At 43.4% G+C, this 22,314-nt stretch overlaps 1 protein-coding gene across 11 annotated transcripts in view; it reads left to right on the top strand.

Annotated features, from left to right (window-relative positions):
* Positions 1-3,808: 3,808 nt before the first annotated feature.
* Positions 3,809-22,314, top strand: part of cacna1da (calcium channel, voltage-dependent, L type, alpha 1D subunit, a) — a 51,968-nt gene continuing 33,462 nt past the window's right edge. For 6 of the 11 annotated variants that reach the window (XM_068712076.1, XM_068712077.1, XM_068712073.1 and 3 more), the window contains exons 1-4: positions 3,810-4,223; positions 6,247-6,700; positions 7,234-7,339; positions 20,178-20,317. In XM_068712076.1, the coding sequence (XP_068568177.1) occupies positions 6,393-6,700; positions 7,234-7,339; positions 20,178-20,317 (554 nt within the window). In that variant the 5' untranslated portion in view covers positions 3,810-4,223; positions 6,247-6,392. Of the gene's footprint in view, positions 4,224-6,246; positions 6,701-7,233; positions 7,340-20,177; positions 20,318-22,314 lie in introns of all 11 variants that reach the window. The other 5 variants (XM_068712070.1, XM_068712072.1, XM_068712071.1 and 2 more) reach the window with 2 other exon arrangements.

The raw sequence follows: 22,314 nt of genomic DNA, 5'->3' as shown, positions 1-22,314 counted from the left end.
AGGTGGGGGCAGACTGCTGGGTGGAGCCAAATGGCATGCGTGGTCCCCGGGGGCCACTGCACCCTCTGTTTATATTTGTACTCCGTTTTTCAGTGAAAATGAACTGCAATGCGCTTTCCCACCAGGGACTACAGACTGGGTTTGTGTGTGTGTGTGTGTGTGTGTGTGTGTGTAAGTATTTTTTTTACACAATCTCAAAATAAAACACAAACACACGTAGATACACGCATAGATACTACTCCAGGTGAATGAAGGCAGAAATCTAAATCTTTGGAGGAAAATCAACTCATCGGTAGGAAACTGGGTCAAGAACAGCAGAAGAAAGAAGCAAAAATAAAAGAGAAGAAAAGAACATTTCTCAAGAGTGAGGTTTAGCTTTTAGTTTAGCTTTTAGTTTAGCCTAAAGACTGGAGGCAGGGGTAAAAACAATGCCTACCAGCAACTCTAAAGCTCACCAATCAAGACCTATATTATATCTTGTTTGTTTAAGGTACAAAAACCGTGCTGGAACTATTTCTTAGCAAAGGCACAGTGACTTCCTAAAGTGTGTCCGGATTAAACAAATGGGATATAACATATTATTTAATAAGCTTTAGAGGCGCAAACCCAGTCCATGCTAAGCTAAGCTAACTGCCTGTTGGCTCCAAGGTCACATTTACTGTAAGAAATGAGAGTGGTTTTACCCAAAGATGTCAGAATATTCGAGTAAATTTGACTAAAAGCTCATGATATCCATATTTACCAAAACAAAACTCAGTTCCAGCACCAGGCAACTAAATGAGCGCGGAGTAAAAAAAAAAAACGCTGATGGTGCTGAACGCTCAAACAGTGGTGCTAGCGGCTTTGCTTCTTCTTCTACGCCACCCACACAAACAAAATGGCTTTACGAAGGCTGAGACTCAGAAACTCACTGAACCAGCAGCCGAAGAGGAGAACAAAATAAAGTCACTTTATGATAAATCGTGCCTTACCTTTGCTGTTTTGTGGTTCAAAAGTTGTGTTCGATGCATATCAACACCGCTAACGGACACTTCAATGTCTCCGGATCCTTTTTGAATCAAGTCCAGCCGCCTGTATTCATTTGCTTCGCACTGAGGAGCGTTTGCACTCTGCCTTTCTTCAGCATCAAACGGCTTATCCTCAGCCTGAAATGTGAAAACACAATCTATGGCTCTGTCAGGTGGATACATTACAGCACTCCTTTTAATTCTACAGGCATCATACGCGTCAACAGCAGAGCCGTCCACACAAACAAATGAGTTATGCTCTTCTTTAAATCGGACTTAAGCAAATAAAATCATATATTTAACCTTAAATGATGCTGGATACTGTTTCTCTCAATACATATCTAACACAGAGTGGACAAAATAACAGAAATACCTACTAATAAGCCCTTGTTTTCTTGTTGATTAAATATTCTGTAGATTGTCTTTCAGTCTGCGTTGGTGAGGTACATTCCCTCAGGTGTGTCTCTTATTTGCCAATCCTTGAATTACATAATCAACAAATGCCAATTAATAAAGAATGTCATCAAAACCATTTTTCTGCCATTTGACACACGTTGCCACATAATTACCAGCAACACAGAAGCCCACACACACACACACACACACACACACACACACCACCTCATCTGTAGGTGAATAATTCAAGACGATAGAAGAAACCATTATCCTCGGCAGACAGGTAAGATGACACGACGAGCCTCGTCCCCGCCTCCTCGCCCAGCCGTTCTCCACCTCTCACCAAACGCCGCTGCCGTTCGCTCACTGACCAGCCTGCCAAGGGGAGGAGATGAGCGTTTTCTGCTTTCTTTGTTGTCAGCTGGGACATGTAGGTGAAGCGGAGGCCTAGGGTCAGCTCTTCTACTCCGGCAGGTATTTTCACAGCACAGACCACAATATCCCAGCGTGTCCTGTGTGTGGTCACCTGCACCAACTGCAATAGTTTATCAATGTCAATGAAAGCATTACGTGGAAAAGGAAATACCATTCATTTAAATACTTTATATATATATATATATATATATGTTACGCTGCAAAGTCCGTCTTGCCTAACATAACAAGTGACTGAAAATCAAGAGTTGTTAAAGGGTCTTCTGAGGGTCAGAGCTGTCATTTGGTCATTAGTTCATAAGGGTTAGGATTAACGTGTAGCTTTATGCATGACAGATGTACAAGTGCCTCGTGATGCAGTTTGCTTTTGTAACTTACAAATCAGCATATTTTATGGTGACATCATTTGAGATCAGAAATGAATGAGTTGGACTGATGATTTAGTCTTTTACAGACTTTTTTTTTTTTTTTACGTTGCTTCTGATCGTAAAAGAGTGTCACAGTTGCCCTGAAAGTCTCTTTTAAAAAGAAGAAAGGTGAAGGAACAGTTTTGTATCTGAAATATTACAGAATCTGCCGCTCACAAAGAACATCTGTAATGGTAGAGAGGCATGTGTGTGTGTGTGTGTGTGTGTGTGTGTGTGTGTGTGTGTGTGTGTGTGTGTGTGTGTGTGTTACATCTAGATCTGGCTAGGTGGTGTTGACTTACTCTCTCATCATGGACACACATGCGCTGGTGAATGTGGACTGTAGTTACATATTCAAGAGGGAACAGTTTAAAGGGCAACATATTGTCCGTTGAAAGGACACATGTTCACTGACTTTGGCTGGAAGACATTAATATCATTATAGCAAAAGTATTTGGTATACTTGATGTTTTTTAAAGCTGCTGTAATCAATAAGTTTATTCTAACAATGTATCAAAGAACAATGTGACACTGTTGTGATGAACCTAAAGAAAATCAATACCTGAATCTGCAGCTATAATGAGTTTCAGATCATCGTTTCGCTGCTCGTATCACAGCTTTACTTTCTCTGCTCTCATTTTGTTGTTTTCGGTTGCATCTGTTTTCAGGGAAACACAGCTCTAGAAGACCTACTGTACGCTAACTGACCAGCACTGAACAACTGGAGAACATAGTGCAGCGTTTAGCAGCTAAAGAAACAGATGTGTCCCTCAGGAGTCGGTGGAGACTAAAAACAGAGCTAAAAGAGAGTGAATATTGGACTTCTATCATATTATTTTCTATATTTTCTTATTTCAAGTAGGAAATAACATCAGTTTTCACAAATAGATGCATATTATGTAGTGACCAAACAGTAAAAACATAATGGGAGATGGGACGTATGTTGTATTCTAGCCCAGCTTGGTTTATAGTCGTGGATCTGGGAATTTGGGAGGCAGCAATTGTTTTTATTTGGATAAAGTTAGATTTTTAAACAAAATGTCTGAACATCAGTGGTTGTATTGCTGTCCTGCTGGATTTCAAGATGTCTGCAATATTCCATACCACATTCTAATAAGGCAGTCTTTATAAAGGCTTAACCTAACGGTTAATTCATAATTTAATAATGCTTATAACCAGTTAAACAAATACACTTTTGGGTTGCCAAGATGTGAAAATCTCCAACAAAAAAAGTATTTTATTGACAAACTACTTATTATTGCAACTGCAGATTTAAATGTAGATTATTAACAGACTTAATGGTTTATCAGAAAGTGGAAAAACCATGAATAGTCACACTTTGGGTTTCACACCTTGGCAAACCACAATTAGTTCTTAATGACTCATACTTTATTACATTTATAATTGAATGCATTTGCCATAACACAGCATATGCAGGGTGCCTCGTTCGAAAGTGTGCCCATGCAAGTTTAATCCGATAAGTTGCTAAAGCAGTGTTTACATGGTAGCCTACCATGTTGTCTTAATGACCTTCACGTGGGCAATGGATGCTGAACGTGACGCCCTGTTCGAAAGTTGTCTCCTTCTATCGCAGAGCGCCACATTGCGCACATGCCACAGCACCTTTGCGACTGTGAGCGGGTCTTGTGCAGCAGCAGCAGCAGCAGCAGCAGCAGCAGAAGGAGGAGAAGAGCTCGCTTTTTCTCATGTACACTCGTTTCTCTGTTCACTGGCGCCGTGACGATAAGTAGGCAGCGGATGATGAGGATGCTCCGTTGTGCGGTGCGCACTCTCCTGTCTCCAGCTCTCCACGATCACCATGGAAGAGCGTAATTAATGCACAGGCTTTATGTGTCCCTCCTGCTGCCCGGAGCTGATGCATATTAAACCGCCGTTTGAGACCGGACCTGCGATTTTTGTCCCTGGACCCGTGTTACCGAGCGGAGAGGACCGCGGCTGAGTCATAAAGTCTTCAGAAAAGGTACAGCACGGTGCGGTTTCTGCCCCGCAAACTGAAGTTAGCCTCTTTAGCATAGCTGCGTTTTTTTTTTTTTTTTTTGCTGCATGCATGCAGGCGATGGTGATGCTTTCCTCATTATTGTCAGAGGACAGCAGTTATTATTAAATGGCCACTTTGCTCTCGACGCTGTCATGTTTTTTTTTTTTTGTTTTTTTTTTGTGGATTCAGGGGAGGAGATTCATCGCCTTGTCATGATCAACACATTTAAATACATTTTAATAGAGCATGGCCAGGGCTGATGCCAGCCAGGTACCTTTTCTACAAACGGAGGTGGGCTCCGGTCATGTGGACCGTCCACTATATTAGCCCCGAGTGTAGGAGCATCACTGATTGAGGGTTGTTGTAATAACGTTGCCAGCTGTTTCTGCTGAGCAGCGAGGACCATCTGACTGACTGTGCGTTGCTCAGTTTTTCCCCCGTGAGCGCTCGGAGTCCAGTCAGTCTGTCATTTCACATCATTTTTTTTGGGGGGGGGTGGGGGGGGGGGGGTGGGGGTGATTTTGATCCCATCCTACCTTGGTGGCGTCCAAGGACAATTGATGATGGTTCATTTGTCACGAGTCGCTCATGCAGAAATGTCAAGTGTTCGTGTGTTTTTTTTTTGTTGTTTTTTTTTATCACGGGTGAACGGTCGACGTTGTCGATACAGCGGTGAAATTAATATTCCAAAAAAAAAATAAAAAATAAGCGCATTTTTGTACGCATTGTTCCCATATTGAGCTTGCACTAGCCCGGGCTACATGAATAGCACAAAGGAGACGTGAAGCTGGCAAGCCTAAATTCTCCACAAGATGTGCACTCTTACGTCACAGAAACACGCATAGCCCAATTTTTTTTTTTTTTTTTTCCTGTAAAATATGAAGATGCATTCCTCTTGGAGCATCACTGCAATGTGACCTTTTTTCTGCTTCTTCCTCTGCGGGCCTTCTCAGCAGTTCAAGGACTTACACAACTGATGGGACCAAGTGATGCCCGAGAGTGGCAGCTCTGAATTTACAGCTTCATTTGTGTGTGTGTGTGTGTGTGTGTGTGTGTGTGTGTTTTGACATCTGCATGTCATCCGCTTTTTTTCTTCTTCTCCCCCCTCATAGAATATGTTCAGTTTCAGGAAATGTTTAATGAATGCAGAGTCTTGACGGCTTCAGTCGCTCACTGTTTGAGGCTCACGCCAGGATACCTTTCATAAGATCACATTATTCTATTTGCATGTTTTTGGGGGGGAAAACAAACAGCTTCTTTATCCTTGAAGAGACTACAGCAATTCAACAAGCTGCCATCTTTAAATGTTGCCGGTGTGTGTGGTCATAATATCAGTTGTGTCTAAGCTGAAGTAAAAGTTCTCGCATTGTCTTAAATATTAATAGTGGGCCAGTATGTGCAGTATTAATGACTCCTGCACCGTTTGACTTCACTTGAAGTCCCTTTGTCTTTGAGACCATTTGGAGCATCATGCTGTACTTACCTGTGCTGGGAAAGTCATATTTTAGTTCCATTTTCAAGCAGAAAGTACAGTTTGCAGTATATGAGCTGGATTGTCAATATTGAAGAAAAACACATTCAATTAAAGGCAAGGCCAACATTATTGATATTGCACATTTTATATGCTCAAAGAAAAGTAATAGTAATTCATTATTAGCCATTCACGACGAGCGTACAGGAAGACTCACATGTTATTCAGTTAGAAACAATGTTTTGCATATTATCAGTCTATCTTTCACCAGGAAGCTTGTTAAAGCATCTAGGTGCATAAAATCTAAAGGCAGCTTCACCAGTTGTTGAACTGACTCGAGAATGATTGAAGATATCAGACCAGTGGACCTCAGACGGCCAGTCATGGCTTTATAGACAGGCAGAAGAACCTGCAGGTCTATATTCTAGTGCATTGTGCAAGTCAATGTAGTGTCAATAAGTGTCAATGTCAATAATCCTTTTATTGTTGTATAAAGTGTACAATGTGCTCATCTCACCCTCTTCTCATTCTCAGAGGCAAACTATGCCAGCAGCACCAGAGTCGCTCCCCCTGGTGACGTGCCAGCTCATTGGTCAGACTATTCTGCCCTTCTCCAGCCACCCAGTCTACCCTGGCAGATCCATGCTGCTGGATGCTCCTCACAGAGCCACGCCCACACCATGAGCGCCAAAGGGCCTGCCCCAGACCCAGCCCCCGCGGCCCCAGAGGCCCCTCCCGCCCCGACCCCGGCCCCCGCCCCGGCCCCGGCCCCCGCCGCGGCCCCGGCCCCCCCTGCGGCGCCTCCCGCCCTGCCCGCTCCGGTGTCCAGCACCATCCCGGTCGGTGCGTTGGCACAGAAGAAGCGGCAACAGTATGCCAAAAGCAAGAAACAGGGCAGTAACGCCAACAGCAGGCCACCAAGGGCTCTGTTCTGCCTCAACCTCAACAACCCCATACGCAGGGCCTGCATCAGCCTGGTGGAGTGGAAGTATCCTTTACAGCGGTATTATGTAGGAGCTGTGCTGGGATTTGACCAAAGAGCATTACCTGTTCACAGAGCCGAAGCGGTTAGATTAGAAAGCTAACTCGCAAATATTTTGATAATAAATTCCTGTTTTTTGTTTTGTTTTATATCACTGAAGATATCTTCAGGTTTTGGATTGTAATTCGGACAAAACAAGTCTTCACTTTGGGCCACTGGGAAGCTGTCATATGCATTTATTTATTTATTTTTTTTTACTATTTTCTGACCTTTAACCCAATGATTAATGGATCAGGTAAAATAACGGCCACATCACTGACGGTGAAAATGATCTATAGTTGCTTGTTCACAGGTCCTTTGTTCAATCTTAGCTGTGGTTCATGACGGCCACCTCCGGTAATTTCACGTAGTGCTTTTTTTTTTAAAAGTAATCAGACTACTATCAGGAGATTTGAAAAGTGTTTTGTATCCAATATCATTTTTTGTATTCATCTGTTACATCATTTTCTTCCGCGTTTTCCTTAACTTCTTTTTCTCAGGCCATTTGATATCTTTATATTAATTGCTATTTTTGCCAACTGTATGGCCTTAGCTGTCTATGTCCCCTTCCCCGCAGATGATTCCAACTCCACAAACCATGACCTGGTGAGTAGCCCGTCACTGTGACACATGCGTTCGTTCGCTATTGCTTTGCATCGGTTTCATATAGTCTCTCCAAGTTCACATCGTCAACGCCTTAATGTCTGGCCTGTCAGGTTTGTGATAAGGAGTTAAAGAATGGAAGATAAGCTACAGTATATATAGAGATGTTGCTGTAATAGTAAGACGTTTCATACAGATTGTATCTTTGGGTTATTGCTTCATCATGCAGATTTCAAGTATCTGCTGTGCCGACACAGAGAAGCTCGTTGACAACCATCCTCATTGGTGCTTTATCATGTCATAGTTTCCCCGTACAGAGGTTTTATTCAGCTTCCTATTTTTAGAATGGATCGTCATTGCACCACTCTGTGCACCTTGTGCATTTATGTCTGTGTGATGAATTATGGGTGATGTAGTGTTGCGAGCATTGTTCCACAGCTGAGCGTGAGTGCTCTCTCCAAAAGCTCAGAGCGACGCGCAGAATGTGCTCCTCTTTGCATGAGCAGAATTTAGCTGTAGCGCTCAATGATTCATGAGGAGCTCATTCAGTGTGTCTGCAGACATTTCGATGTTCTTGAAAGCTTCGTCTGAGAGCAGGAACATGTTTTGAAGGAGGTTACCAGCTCGCCGTGAAAACAAAGTGTTTCTCAGTCCGTCACGCCGTTGAACCTTGCTGCGTAAGATAAGCTCCGGCTTTCGTTAAAAAGGGAGTCTGCTCTACTTTAAGAGAAGATGTGCTGCTTCTCGGTTTCACCTCCTGGAGGGTGACCTCAGGGCGTTTGTTTACACAGCGGTGGTGCATCAGGGGAAAGTGGGCCATCTGGGACATTACGGTACCTGATACAGTATTATGTACAGTGGGTTGTCAGGGCTAGTTTGGGAGCGAGGTTTGAAAGAGTTGGATTGTCCTCATAGTGTCAACTGGAAGGTGAAAATGTTCACAACGGACGAGAACGTAGAAAAACGCGGAGAGGCCGGTTTTGTTGATGCGAATACAAATACAGCAGCAATAGAGTTTAAAGACGATTCTAATCAGCATGCAAGTCTTTGTGGACTGGGGTAGTCACACCCACACACACACACACACACACACACACACACACACACCAGCTCTCTTCTTGTTTCTGGTTTACGGATGCAACAATCCGACCCGTTGGATTGGTGTCTACACCCGCTCTGACCTCATTAAGTAAACCAGGTACTGGCCAAGAATATACAAACGTATTTTATTTTTGTTCATTTTCTGTTTGGAGCTAGTCTTGATGCTTAAAGTAACTCAATACATTTCTTTTAACATGAAGGCTTTGACGTGTGCCAGGCCTATACTGTGAAGCCAGAGGCGTTACTGAGGTTTACTGAACTTAAATTATGGATTGAAGATATCAGAGTGGATCAGTATTTGTTATTTTATCAAAGAAGAATAAGTTGCATTGGTGCAGCTCTACCTCGATCGAGTACAATAATTATGTCTTTATACAGTACAATGAAATATTGTGATGCACCAATTAACTATTTGACTTGTTGTTATCGGAGTGTTAAAATAATCTACTTTCGGTTGTGAGTCTTCAGAAGCCGCTCACTTATAGTGCGTCCCATCCTCAGACTGTGCTTATTTCATACCGGTAGCTTCATGTATAACCTCTAAACCTCAGCTCTTCTTATTCATTTGCAATGCAGCCATTTTTTGGAGCCTATCTGCAATGTTTATAAATTCAGAGCGTTGCCACAATTGACATTTCATGTGTTCAGAGCTTCACCTTCTCATGTGTTCAGATCACATTTGAGTGCGTCTGGCCAAAACGAAAGGTCTGGCGTCAACTAAATCACTAAAGCTTGCTTGGAAGCTCAATACTGTGTCTCGTCTCAGCCTTCATAATGAAAACCAAAAAATGTGATGGACAGCCTTCGTTTTGTCTGAACCTGTTGCGGCGTCACTTGTGTGATATTTCCCACTGTACCCGAGTGGATGTTGTATTTCGTCTCCTTTGTCCACAAGGAGACGATCAGAGCTGTGGATGCACCTATTAGGAATGAACCACAAAGCTACACGTTGTGCACTTTTGGTCCAGGACTGAGCGGCATCATCGATGCGGCCTACGTGCTTCATGAACAAGATCGTCATTAGATATGAAGTTATTCATCATTCAGTCACTTCCTTTGTAGGGGCAAATGCATAAATGCATAACTGCCTCCTCTGTGCGTATACGGATGCTTCCTTAACTGCACTATACAGTGTATGTTTTTTGCTGATCCTCATACCGATCCTTGTCTATTGCTTGCACAAGCCTTTGGTATCGGACATAATGTCGACGCTGCGGAATTAAACCAGAGGGCGAATACTGCAATCTTTCCCTTTTTCCGGCAGAGGTTGAACAATAGAATACTTTGTAGGGCAGGTGTGCCAGCTTGGCCTTAGTTGTTCTACAGAACTCCCGCCCGTACTCACAGGAGGAGCGCTAGAGACAAAAGTGCTGAGCTTATGTTTTCTGTAGCGGGCCAGCAGGTGAGCTGTATGGTGGAGATTGTCATTTCACACCGCTCTGCTCTGCGGCCTCAGAGGCGGGCCGAGATACTCGTATGAAACCTGAGGTGGGCTGCTGAGGGGCCCCGATGTGTAAAGCAAGGATCACATTACATCGCTAGGCTTTCACCCATTCAACACAGAGAGACACCGAAACGCTGCAAGACAGACAAGCTGGCGTCCAGGCTCGTTCATCTCGTGCATCCTCAAGGTAACGCCATCAACAGTCACGCCATAGACATGAACGTACTGAATTTGTTTTTGCTGGTGTCACACTTGTCCACACACAGTGCCTTAGGTGCTGCAGAGCCGCTCCGGGTTAGAACAGCGCAACGGCGCAAAGTCGCAGAGGCCTTAATGACAGCACGAGTCCTGTCCGCCTTGTTAGCGAGGCTTGGTTAATAAATGCAGCGGCTCATTATGAATAGAAAGCAATTTCCTCCTCAGGCAGAACATTGGGGCGAAGGCTTGAGGCGCTGCCGCCACCAGGAGGCACAAGTGAGCAACAGGACGTAGCGAGCACACACACACACACACACACACACACACACACACACACACACACACGTAAGACGGCTAACCCCTTGTCAGGGAAGCCACAGTCATTTCCTCCTTCTGCTGCTCAGCGTTCTCCTTTCATTGCTCTTCCTTTGTTTAGTCATTTCACCGCATTATAAGACGCACAAGCCATCCCGCACGTGACTGCGTCTCCTCTGCACCCACCTTGTCTTGGGGACAGACAAATAGTCTGCAACCCTCCTGCCTTTGCTTTAAGGTCATTTCTGACTTGTCTATCTGAGACACAACACCCCGGGCAGCTCTCGGCTGAAGGTAGCTGAGCAAAAACAATGACCTTTTCATGGCGAATATGATTCATACGTCTCTTCCTTACTGAGGCGACACACAGTGCGTCGCGTATATATATGGTATCATGTAGTGTTCGCCCGTACCGCTGTTATTGCATAACTCTGGAGCCGCAGAGCGATTTGTTTTACCGGGGACAAAAGGACACAAACATGTAAAGACTGAAGTGTCCCACACAAACCAACGGAGAGGTCATTTTGGACGACAGCAGAGAAGTCACAGCCTAAATCAGCTTCTCATTTGAGAGTACGGAATATGAGCGATGGGCAATATGGCCACAATCTGCTGGTCATTTCATATCTTGTAGTTTTCTGGTCTTTTTTAATTAACCTTAATTGACATGGTAAATTAAAAAAAAAAACTTGAAGATTGAAAAATACTTCAATGCAAAATGAAAATAACTGTTTCAAGTGAAAATATAGAGGAAAAAAAAATGAATAAATATTATAGAGAGTAATCAGATTATGACGATAGTTTGACTGAACTACACAGTGGGGGTATTTTCAAAAGCAGAATTCTTATCAATTCAGATTTTTCTGAGAAATTTGAGATGCATGCCTTTGATTTTTATCAATTTTTCTTTTGTTGTTTTTAGCATTTTAGATGACACACACACTTGTGTATCACAATATCTAGATATATGGTTTCATCATGACATCATCCCATTGAATTATTGCCCAGTCCTTACGTGAATAATTTGGCTAAATAATTTGCATATATGATTTAATGCTATTGACAGAGGGACTGAGGAACACACACACACACACACACACACACACACACACACACACACACACACATGTTGTTACAGAGGGGCGGGACATGGTCATTGTAGACAACTGTCCCCTCTGTTTAAGATGACGTGAAGCTTGTTATGGCTCTTACATGCTTGTCATCTACTGTGATGTAATGTTATTGTGTTTTACACTGTTACCCAACTAGACAGCACAGCTTTTCTAATTCCATCTTTATTGAGATGGCAGCCTTACAAATTATAAATGCTACGTGTGAGTGAATACTAATGGGTTGAACAAACATGGCTGCTACCATGGTGAGTAAGATAGCTCCCTTTTTTTAATCAAGGATCCACAGTTGTATCCTCTAAAGTCGATTTAAAATCGATTTATATAAATTAGCGCTTAGCTTTACGGCACACGACTGTATTTAAACGGAAACTGGCCTTGTTCGCAAGCCGGCAGACGTTCCTGGTTCCCAGGTTCAAATGCACTTAAGTGTAACTAATTAAAAGAGATCTATCATCAGTCACACCCTGAAACCCGCACAGCGAGTCAGTCAGTTCACTCACGCGACACGACTTCAACGAACTCTCAGGCCTGTCGCGCGAGACAAACGAGCAAACGAGCGACCGCGCCCTACAAAAGCGAGCAACTGCTAACGAAGAAGTCGTTTCTGGTGTGAACGCCAATACCAACAAGCACCGCAGTGCCGAAACTTGCGACTGGCAGCAAAGTGCTTCAGTGTGACACCCAGCCACTGAGAGGCGTCTGCCAGACTGCAGTGGTTCTTGTCAAATCTGATCAGAGGCACAACACGGTGGAATGTCTCCTTTTGAGCTGACATCTGATGATATTGTAAGTGCCTCCATGATATCCTGCGCGCTGCATCTTTTCAACCCATTTCCAGGATGCGGATGTTGTCGTCGCCTTTTGCTGTTATTCTCTCGTATTAAAGGGCCTTGTGTTATTTGCCAGCTTTGTAGTCAACCAAATCAAGGTCGCAGTCTCTGTGCCAATTAAACGCTGCGTACTGCACATTTATAGAAATATATAAATCAAATAAAAACACTTTGAGTTAACATGCACCACAATCTTTCAGGTACTTGCCCTTAATTGACCATATCCTGTCTGTATTTACAATTCAAAGCACAACCTGCCACTGTGTGTGTGTGTGTGTGTGTGTGTGTGTGTGTGTGTGTGTGTGTGTGTGTGTGTTTTTGTGTAATACTATTGAGTTGCTGATGTTGCTTTTTGCAGCAGTCTTTGATAGTATTTGTAGTCTTATGTTTCGAGTCGACGCTCGGCGGGGAGTTGATGACATATATTTCCATCTGAGGAGGACTTTGTGTGTCAGTATTTTGGCTGCACGCGTGCAGAAGAGCATACATTTGTACGTGTGCGATGGAGGAAGCAGTTGGCGGTGTGTGTGTGTGTGTGTGTGTGTGTGTGTGTGTGTGTGTGTGTGTGTGTGTGTGTGTGTGTGTGTGTGTAATGGCTGGCACAAGCAGCAACGTCTGGACTGTGGCCTCCCATAGAGATGATGTTAGAAGTATGTGTTTAGTCACTTAACGTAACTGCTCATTTGCAGGCTCACACTAGCGCTGTCCCTGCTTGTTATCTTGAATGTGTATTTCTGCATGTGTGTGTGTGTGTGTGTGTGCGTGTGTGTGTGTGCGTGCGAGTGTGAGAGCGTGTTTGTGTGCGTTTGAGAGGGAGTCAGAGCCGTGCTAGCGTTGTGTGGATGCAGTGTGAAAGTGCAGTCATGATTAAGAAGAGGAGAGCACGTGCACGCTGTGTGCGTCAAACAGGCCGTCTTAAAGGGGAACGGCAGATGATTTATGAATTCATGTTTTGTTTTTCTTCAGGCTCTGTAAATAACAATTATGATTTCTAGCAATTATGATGCAATGAACAAGACTGACAAAGGAGTGACTTTTCTGTTTCTGTTGTTTTGCCCTGCTTTTACTCTCAATGTAGTTATTTTCACTGATGTTATGACAGCATTGACAGTTAACATATGTGCACATTATCATATTTTGGGACTTTACACTGGATTCAAGACAGTTTTATTATCTTTGTTGCAACTCTGCAATCTGTTGCTAAGTCAGTAAAGATAAATAATAGCTGTACTGCACTAAAACTATACAACATGTTTCATGATGAGTATCTTCTCCACTCACAGGAAATGACAAAACAAATGCAAAAGGTGAACGTTTTAAGTCAGTAACTGTAAGTTTGTTCTCTTTTTTTTTCCTCTACCTAGCATCACAGCTCAAAATGCACTTCGGTGCTTACATCAGTACAAACTGAAGAGCAGTCCAAGTTCATTTTAATACACATAAGGTTATTAACTAAGCAGCCGTTTATTGATGACCGAGTTATGATTGATTCTGTGGCTTTTGCTGTCTTTCAGGAGGCTTTTAATGAGAATTGTGTGTGTGTGTGTGTGTGTGTGTGTGTGTGTGTGTGTGTGTGTGTGTGTGTGTGTGTGTGTGTGTGTGTGAGGGAGACTGAGGTTGACAGAGTGAGAGCGGTGGAGACACCTGCAGTATTCCTCCTTTTCCCAATCATGTCATGCAGATATTAAAGTCATTTTAGGACAGATATTATATATATACTTTTTTTACTGGGTCAGTAGTAACCTACTTTATTTTGGTGAAAATATTCAACTTAAACTAAGCTTCGTCGAATGCCTGCTTGAGCCAAAAGCTTTAGAGGAATTTTTTTTTTTTTAAAACTGAAGATCCGAGCCGATTGGGCGACGTGGAGCTGAAGAGCCGACGTTTGGCTTTTGGGATCTAACTTTCATTTCCGGAGTTCTTGAGCCGTCTTCTTTTTGGTTTCCATGAAGCTATAGGTGCTTCCTTACATGGACACACATCTGCAAGCACACATATGTTTTCTACAGATTTACTGCACAGTATGGAACAATAACATTCACAGGCACACGTTGCAGATGATGAACCACAAAGAAAGAAAACCAGAGAGGGAAGTAGGGATCAGGGGTCACCGTATGCGTGTGTGTGTGTGTGTGTGTGGGCTTGACTGAAATGGGAATACATGAGAACGCTTTACTCCCTGTGAGCTGTTGCAGAATTGAGGTTGCAGATTCACCACTTGCCTCTTTCTCTTCACGAACAGTCAAACGACAAACTGAAAATCTCGACTGAACGACCGCATCGCTGTTCAATTCTGTGTCGATCGAGTAACTTCAGGGCAAAGCTAAGCAACACATCACTGAGCTTATGCAACAAGTGTTCAGTACGATGTTGTTCTTCCTTTGTGGAGACGTCGGCAGAGTGGGTATTCTTAAGATGACCTGCACTTGTAGTGTTTTCCTTGGCAGAGTGACACCCGCATCCTCACACAACTCCCGCCGCCCCCACAGTACTTCACACACACACACACACACACACACACACACACACACACACACACACAGTCGTGTGTACACATACACCATATACAAAGACACATTCATATATCCTGTAATGTGCATCTAAACATATGGGCCCAGCAAATATAGAGCTATAAAGAACGTTGCACACGGATAGATGTGCGCTTAGTCGTATCTTGTAGTGCAGTCGCTGAATTCAAATTGAATGGATTCAAGTAGAAACAAGACATATTGTTGCTGCTGTTATTGTTTTATTAGTAGTTCAGAATGAAACGCAATTCAAAAAAAGCAATGCAAAGACATGCGGAGGGATTTCAGCAAACACATTATACTATTTCTTGATGAGAAATAGCAAGAAGTTATTAATAAACTGTGATAAAATGTGCAAATGACCTCAAATAGAATCACCTGGTAATGTGGCACGCCTTATTAAAATATGCAGAAGATGAACACAAGGCCCCATACCTAACACGCACTTATGCACAGGCATCCCGACATAGACGGCACACTTAAAACACACTCACATACATGGTGCAAACCTGCAGGAGTAGGCGGTGAAGAAGCACTAAATGCCGGCTGCCCGTCAGCCCCCTCCCCTGGCTTGGCTGGATATGGCACTGACTGATCTACACAGACAGGGGGAGGGAAGACAGTCAGCGAGAGATGGAGAGCGCATGGGGAGGGAGGGGTGGGGGTGGGGGGGGGGGGGGTGTAGCTGGAGAATGATGTGTGGAAGTCCTACAGAATAGATGTCTGCTCATTGTGCGCAGGATGAGTTTCAAAATGATATAACGCTTCTGTGACACTCAGGAGAGAGCTGCTCTCAAACCGTCCCGTGGCCGACAGCTGCAGCAGAGTTTACCGTCACGCGTCGGCCGCCGCTGTGATGTCACACCGCGCTGTTTGTGTCGCATGTTCACCGGACCGTGCGCTCTCTGCTGTACTCTACATGGTCGCCGTCGGACGCCGGTATTGTGACTTGTGGTTTTGTTGTGTTTGCTGAGCTCGTAAGCGCTCTCGTCGCACACAAGGTCCCAAACGCGCGTTACACAACCGTGACTCATGCGACTCTGTGGGCTCACAGCCACGCGCTCAGATGCGGCTTGTCACACATGCACATGTAGTAACACTCGGGTGGTCATGTAATCAGACGTGCATTGATAAATAAATAGGCTGCAGAGTTGATTTGTTAGATAATTCATGTATTAACTTGACTTGATTAGAAGATGGAATATGGGTGGTTTGGTTGCATATACTGAATATTTGAGCACAGTGTTTCATGTTAAATGTATTTGTATTTGATATACATCTACATATACATACTATATATATATATATATATGTTGAATTGGCTGCCATTAGTTTTGAAACTCACTTCAGGAGTTTATACTGACTTTATTTAAATAATAAAAGATAATGTAATGAACAACGGCGCTGTAATTGCAAGACAAGCTGTTTTATTGTCCTTTGCAGCTCCATTTAAACTCTTTAGTACGCACAAAACTTAATTGCTGATTTTCCCGTTTGTAGCCTGGAGGAAGATAGACGGAGCTTCACGGGCGTTGTGCACAGGGCCCTCCGAATTCTTAATAGGTGTGTACGTTGCCTCAGTCAAATGGGAAGTTATGTAAAGGAATGCACGGTTCAGCGGGTTTAGCGTCCTTTCGTCACACGGTGATCTGAGCTCCGTGTGTGTGTGTGTGTGTGTGTGTGTGTGTGTGTGTGTGTGTGTGTGTGTGAGAGATGAACCGGCGTGCCTGGAGACGTGAACACCCAACCCTGTGGCAGAAAGGGAAACCGTACGACTGTGGGGGTCGAGGAGGAACATGCCATTATGCCGTGCGACGAGTTTTAGGACATAAACATGTGCCGTGTAAGTGGGGTGCATGTGATCGTGTTGTGTGTGTGTGTGTGTGTGTGTGTGTGTGTGTGTGTCGCTAACAGAAGAGCAGCACGTTAAGTGAACACATGAATATATTATATGCTGCATGAGAAAAGGGAACATGCTACTGTAAGTCTCTTTACAGCACAAGTAAACTCAGATGAGTCAGAGATATTTATGGTCATCCCCCAATGGCCTCTTTCCTCTCTCCTCCTTCTCCTTCTGTGGCTTCTCCCTCGGTCTATTTCTGCTCTCACAATAACGTGCTGATGATTGAATAAATTGCTGCTTAATTGAGAGGGAATGGTTATCATTTGCTATTATATTTAACATGCATTCACAAACCAGGAAGTGGCAATTTGCATAAATTAGCTGTGCCTTGGAAAGCTAAAACTGTTCTGACAACGTGTTACATGCTGCTTTCTGTATCTTTACAATTATTGCTCAATTACTGCTGCAGACCACACAAGAGGAAATATTATATAATATTTTTAAATATATATATATATATATATATACACACATGGAGAATGTGCCCACCACTAGGCACTTTGTTGATAGATCTTTGGCATAGAAGAAGACATGCTGGGTGTTTTTTGTTGATGTGTACTCAACCATCTAACTGACGCCTGTGTTACACCAACATGTATATCTGCCGCAGCAGTTCACTCTCGCTCCTTTTTTTTTTTTTTTTTTTTTTGGGCCTAAATGCCTCAATGTTCACTTGTCCCTCCGTCACTTCCCTTCCATCCTCGATTGAATCGCTCACTTCTCTCTCCGGTCCCCGCGGCACCGAGCGCGCTCCGTCACGGCGGCAGCAGCCACGAGCTTAACTCAACCTTTTGCTTCACTAACAAAGAGGCCCGTGTCTCCTATTGTGGGGCTAAGTGCTTCTCACAATCTGCAGTAAACTGTCGGGAAAAAAACGAGCCCCTGAAGCTCCACAGTGCTCTTGCATTTATGGTGTCCGCAGAGAACGCAGAGCAAAGGATTAAGGACTCCCTCAGGCGGAAGAGGTTATTATCTATACAATAATATATATATATATGTGTGTGTGTGTGTGTGTGTGTGTGGCTTTTAGCATTTGTCTGTATTGTGTGTTATAAGAGCCCTTGGGCATCCCGTGTGAAAAGTTAAATGACTCTTGTATTGACGGAGTTTACGTTGACCCGCCTCATTGCATAAAGGAAGAAGAGGGCCTCTGTATGGTCACGTGTCTCCAGGGACGTCCCGGGACTGTCCTGAATAAGCCGAGTCACCCCGGTGCGTCACCTACAGCGTCTCACGCATCGCGCTGCGCCAACACGCACACGCCACCTTTATCTGCCTCCGTTGTTTTCTTTCACTCGACCTCGACCTGATGGCCTGATGTTCCCGTTCTCTCTCTCTCTCTCTCTCTCTCTCTCTCTCTCTCTCTCTCTCTGTCTTTGAAGCAACAGTAGAGCGGTGCAACGCCGTGTTACATCACTGATTCTAGTCTCTACATAACATCTTTTTAATATAAGTGTGTTTTCCCTTTTTTTTTTTAAACTTGGCTCATGCAGCGGTGGGCGAGAGATCTCTGACTGGTGCTTCTGATAAGTGAATCAGTGTTTTCATCCGTCGGTGCCGTTTGGTCCTTATTTGTGCTTTCCCATCTTTTCCGCCCACAACGGCACAACGCCAAGCAACTTTTTAACATTAAAATTATATCTAATTATAAAACAAGGAATCTCTGTCACGTCTGTCTGTATGTGGGGCGTGAACCATTCATACGATCGATTCACACTCGGTGGGTGTATTGCTGGGGACCCAAGGAAGTGCTTCTGTCGAATTTTGGTGCAAATTGAGCCATGCAACACATTTAATATGAACAAACTTTGAATAAACAAGCAGTTAGGAGTGTTTTCCTCCCGTGAGTAAGACTGTATTTCCCAAGTGTATGACTTAATACTGACGTTACCACCAGCAAAATACCTCCGCTTATTAAATCCATGCTGTCCTTTATAATTGCGGTGGTTATGTCAAAGCAAGCAACTAATAAGTTACCACGCAAAGATTCTTCTGGCCTTGACTAAACGTGTTTTTCAGAGGTGGATTTTAGGATTTTGGGGCCCCAGGCGAACTCTTTTTTTTGTGTATTTGCATTTACTTAACTCTGTTCAAGATGGAGCTTTCAACTCTAATATAATATAGCTTATTAATGAATAACAATGTATAATATTTGAAATGTTTTCCTCTGAAGTAGAAGCCCTTTTAGTTTGGCCCCCAGGCCCAGGTTACCTACCTTCACCCCTGGTGTTTTCTCCTGAACCAGATGTTTCTCACCGTGATGATGTCATGGCATGTGTGTTGCGTGTGAAGTTGTTTGTATGAGTGGTTTTCAAGCTTTGGACTGGACTAGTGTTATCAATTAAACGTCCAAGCTAATTCAGTTGTAGTTTTGCTATTTTTACATTATGGGTTCAGACTACCGACTGGTCATTTGCCGTCATGGAGGCTCAGAAGGTAGATCTCAGTGGTGTCAGCTGGTGTGTTCAATATCACACATGTCCACTCAGTCTTGGGTGTGTGCACTAAACAACAAAGCCAAACAGCTTCCGCTCTTTCCGGTTTTAACTTGAGGTTACGTGAAACTAAATGAAAACACTGATTTTCCCGTCTTTCTTTCCTAGAGTCTCGTGTTTTCATGTTTCTCATGACGTTCTGTGGATATGTAACAGAATGAGCTGAAGATTTGGCTGCTCTAGTTAAACAAGGCTTTTTTTTAAACTTTTTGAATTGATTGAACTTTCACATGTAAAAGAACACGTGACACTGGTGGACTAGATATTATACAGTCATCCTCCTATTCTTAGACTCAGCCAGCTTGGCTAGCCCATCCGATATGAAAAATCCCATTGATGCTTTCTTCACTGCAGCCATCTCTGTGGCTGGCATTTTGGGATCGACACGCGACTCCTTTATTTGGCGCGCCGATAGCTTTAATGCTTTAACTTACGTCGCTGGCACAAGTGTAGATTGCGACCATATTTTTTTTTTACTTTGGTCGGATACTGAATTTGGGGACAGGAATCTTGGGTGCCCACCTTGAATCTGTGGCGATTGTCTAGATATTCGGTGCAGCCATGCTGAACATGTTTGTGAAGCATCTGTGTTTTAGAATTTGTAGCTTCTTTGCAGCAACATACATACATTTTGGGACCTTCTGTACATTACAGACCGTAATCTGAAGCATTACCCAAAAATGTCCTGGACCTGTTTCCATCGTTTTCTCTGTTTTGTTCTCTTCACTCCGTTGAGCACATTCACACCGGATTCTTGTGTATTTGTGACCTCTGTACGTTGCACCCAACACACTGTATTTACGCCGTGCTCGTGGGTCTTTCCATGATAATCCATCATATCTAGTTCTGATCAAAAACATCGATTGTTCTCTCTTTGATTCTGTGTACCTGCAGGAAACGGTTGAGTATGCCTTCCTCATCATTTTCACAATCGAGACCTTTCTGAAGATTATCGCTTATGGTTTGGTGATGCACCAGAATGCGTACGTGAGAAACGGTTGGAACATGCTGGATTTCGTCATTGTCGTCATAGGGTAAGTCATCAAGTTCAGTTATTTCAATTGACAGAGTACAATGTATTTGATTAAACATATTACCTGCACCAGTGGGTCGGATCATGAGGTTTTGCTTTTTCGGTCGGATTTAGACGTTAATCTCATTTTTTTTTTTTATTCATTTATTGAAATACAATTTATCCAGGAAAAGCCACATTGAGATTAAATATTAACAAAAGTCAAGGCAGGCAGCAGCACATTAAACAAAATGTCAGATACGAGTCAATAATATCCGGTTTAGTAATTGAACTGTGTAAACTCAGCTGGATGAAACCGAGATCAGCCCTTGATTTATAATCACAACGGGTAATAAAACGTGAAGCTTCCTTAGTGTTACAAATTGTAGTAACAGCTGGGCCAGGGTTCAAATCAACAATAATTCATAAAAAAAAAAAAATGAAGAATCAAGACTCTTTGTCTGCTTTGTCACATTGCAAAGAGCCTCCAGTCTTGAATTCATCACGTTAAAAACAAAAATAAACAAATGAATTGTCGGAGCATTTACAGTAAAACAAGGCGTAGGAGACGGACCGACATCCCAGAATTAGAAGAGTCCTCGTAACAGACAGTTGCAGGTTACAGTGTATCTGAGAGAGGCAGCCGGTGTGTTAAAGTTAAAGTTGCTTAAGCCTCTGCTCCGAGCGGCTAATAGAGACCCTCACACACCCACAGTATATGACCCAGAAAAGACAGAGAGAATAAATCAGAGCTTTACCACCACTGGAGTGAGTCACCATCTCTCCATACTTCATCTCTTCTCCAACACTCCCTCCCGGTTTGTTTGTTTTTTTCCCTCTCTCCTCTCACTGACTTTCTTTCGCTCACACTCTCTCCCATCCGGCTCCGCTTTGTCTCTGCAGCTATTTCGTATATATATATATATATATATATATATATATACTCCCCCCCATCCATTTTGATCTACGTACGTCATGCTTTACACTTCCCCATCTCACTCTGCCCTCGTTCCTATCTCCTGCACGTTCTCCTCTCGTTATCTTCATCCTCATCGCAGCGTCTTTTTTTTTTTCCTCTCCTATTTCCCTTCCTCTCTCTCTCTCTCTCTCTCTCTCTCTCTCTCTCTCTCTCTCTCTCTCTCTCCTCTTATGCACACAGTCCAGTGGGCAGCTGGGTCAGATCTCTGTCTGTATGCGGCATGCAGGGTTTATCTGCCATGCGGTCGAATCGGCTGCTGCTGCTGCTGCTGCTGCTGCTGTGAAGAGTGGCTGTTGCTGCTACATCACTGAAATGACACACTGAAATAATACCGCCAGAATCATAATATACGGCTCCATACGGCCCCGAAATGGCTATTATAAATGAATGTTGCAAGGCCAAAGTTCAGCCCACTTCACCGCTGGCTTCAATATGTTTGTGCGTCTTTGTATCCATAGATTATAGCGGGGCAGGTCATGGTTCATTAGAGGGTGGAGGCAGGTTGTGAGAGTTTGAATGTATTTCGTCGTTAAGTGACGCTCTTCGCAGAGTGAAAGGTTGCCCGTTGTCCGAAAGATTCAATATATAATCTATCGCTGTTTCTTAATTAAGTGGCTCAATCAAGAGGGATTGAGAGTGTCAGGAGGGATTAACTAAGACAGATAGTTTGGAAATGATTTGCATATAATTGTTTGAAATAGTGGGGAATGCAAGAAGTAATATCTAAGGTGTTTTAAGTATAATGTTACTTCTTTCTTGACTTGTCTGACATGTGGGGAGAAAGATTTATTCAAAAGATAATTGTATTAAAAGGACATAATGTAAATCAGCCAGTCCCAGAACAAAACATTAAAGTGATTTGCATTTCAAAACCACTTTTAGAATTCCTCAGATAGCGAGGAGACACATTGAGGTTTTGCAGTTTGACTGGTAGAGAACACCTTGATGCATCCCTTTCAGGTACACGCCGTAAAAAGGTTGATGTGTTGTCTTTTTGAACTTGACCGGATGAGCAATGAAACCCCAAGCGGCCGGCGGTC

This window comes from Cebidichthys violaceus, unplaced genomic scaffold (assembly GCF_023349555.1).
Source record: "Cebidichthys violaceus isolate CVI_PGR_0920_01 unplaced genomic scaffold, fCebVio1.0.p SCAF_17, whole genome shotgun sequence".
Taxonomy (NCBI): domain Eukaryota; kingdom Metazoa; phylum Chordata; class Actinopteri; order Perciformes; family Stichaeidae; genus Cebidichthys; species Cebidichthys violaceus.
The sequence above is the reverse complement of the archived record's forward strand: the minus strand, read 5'-3'. Positions and strand labels throughout refer to the sequence as shown.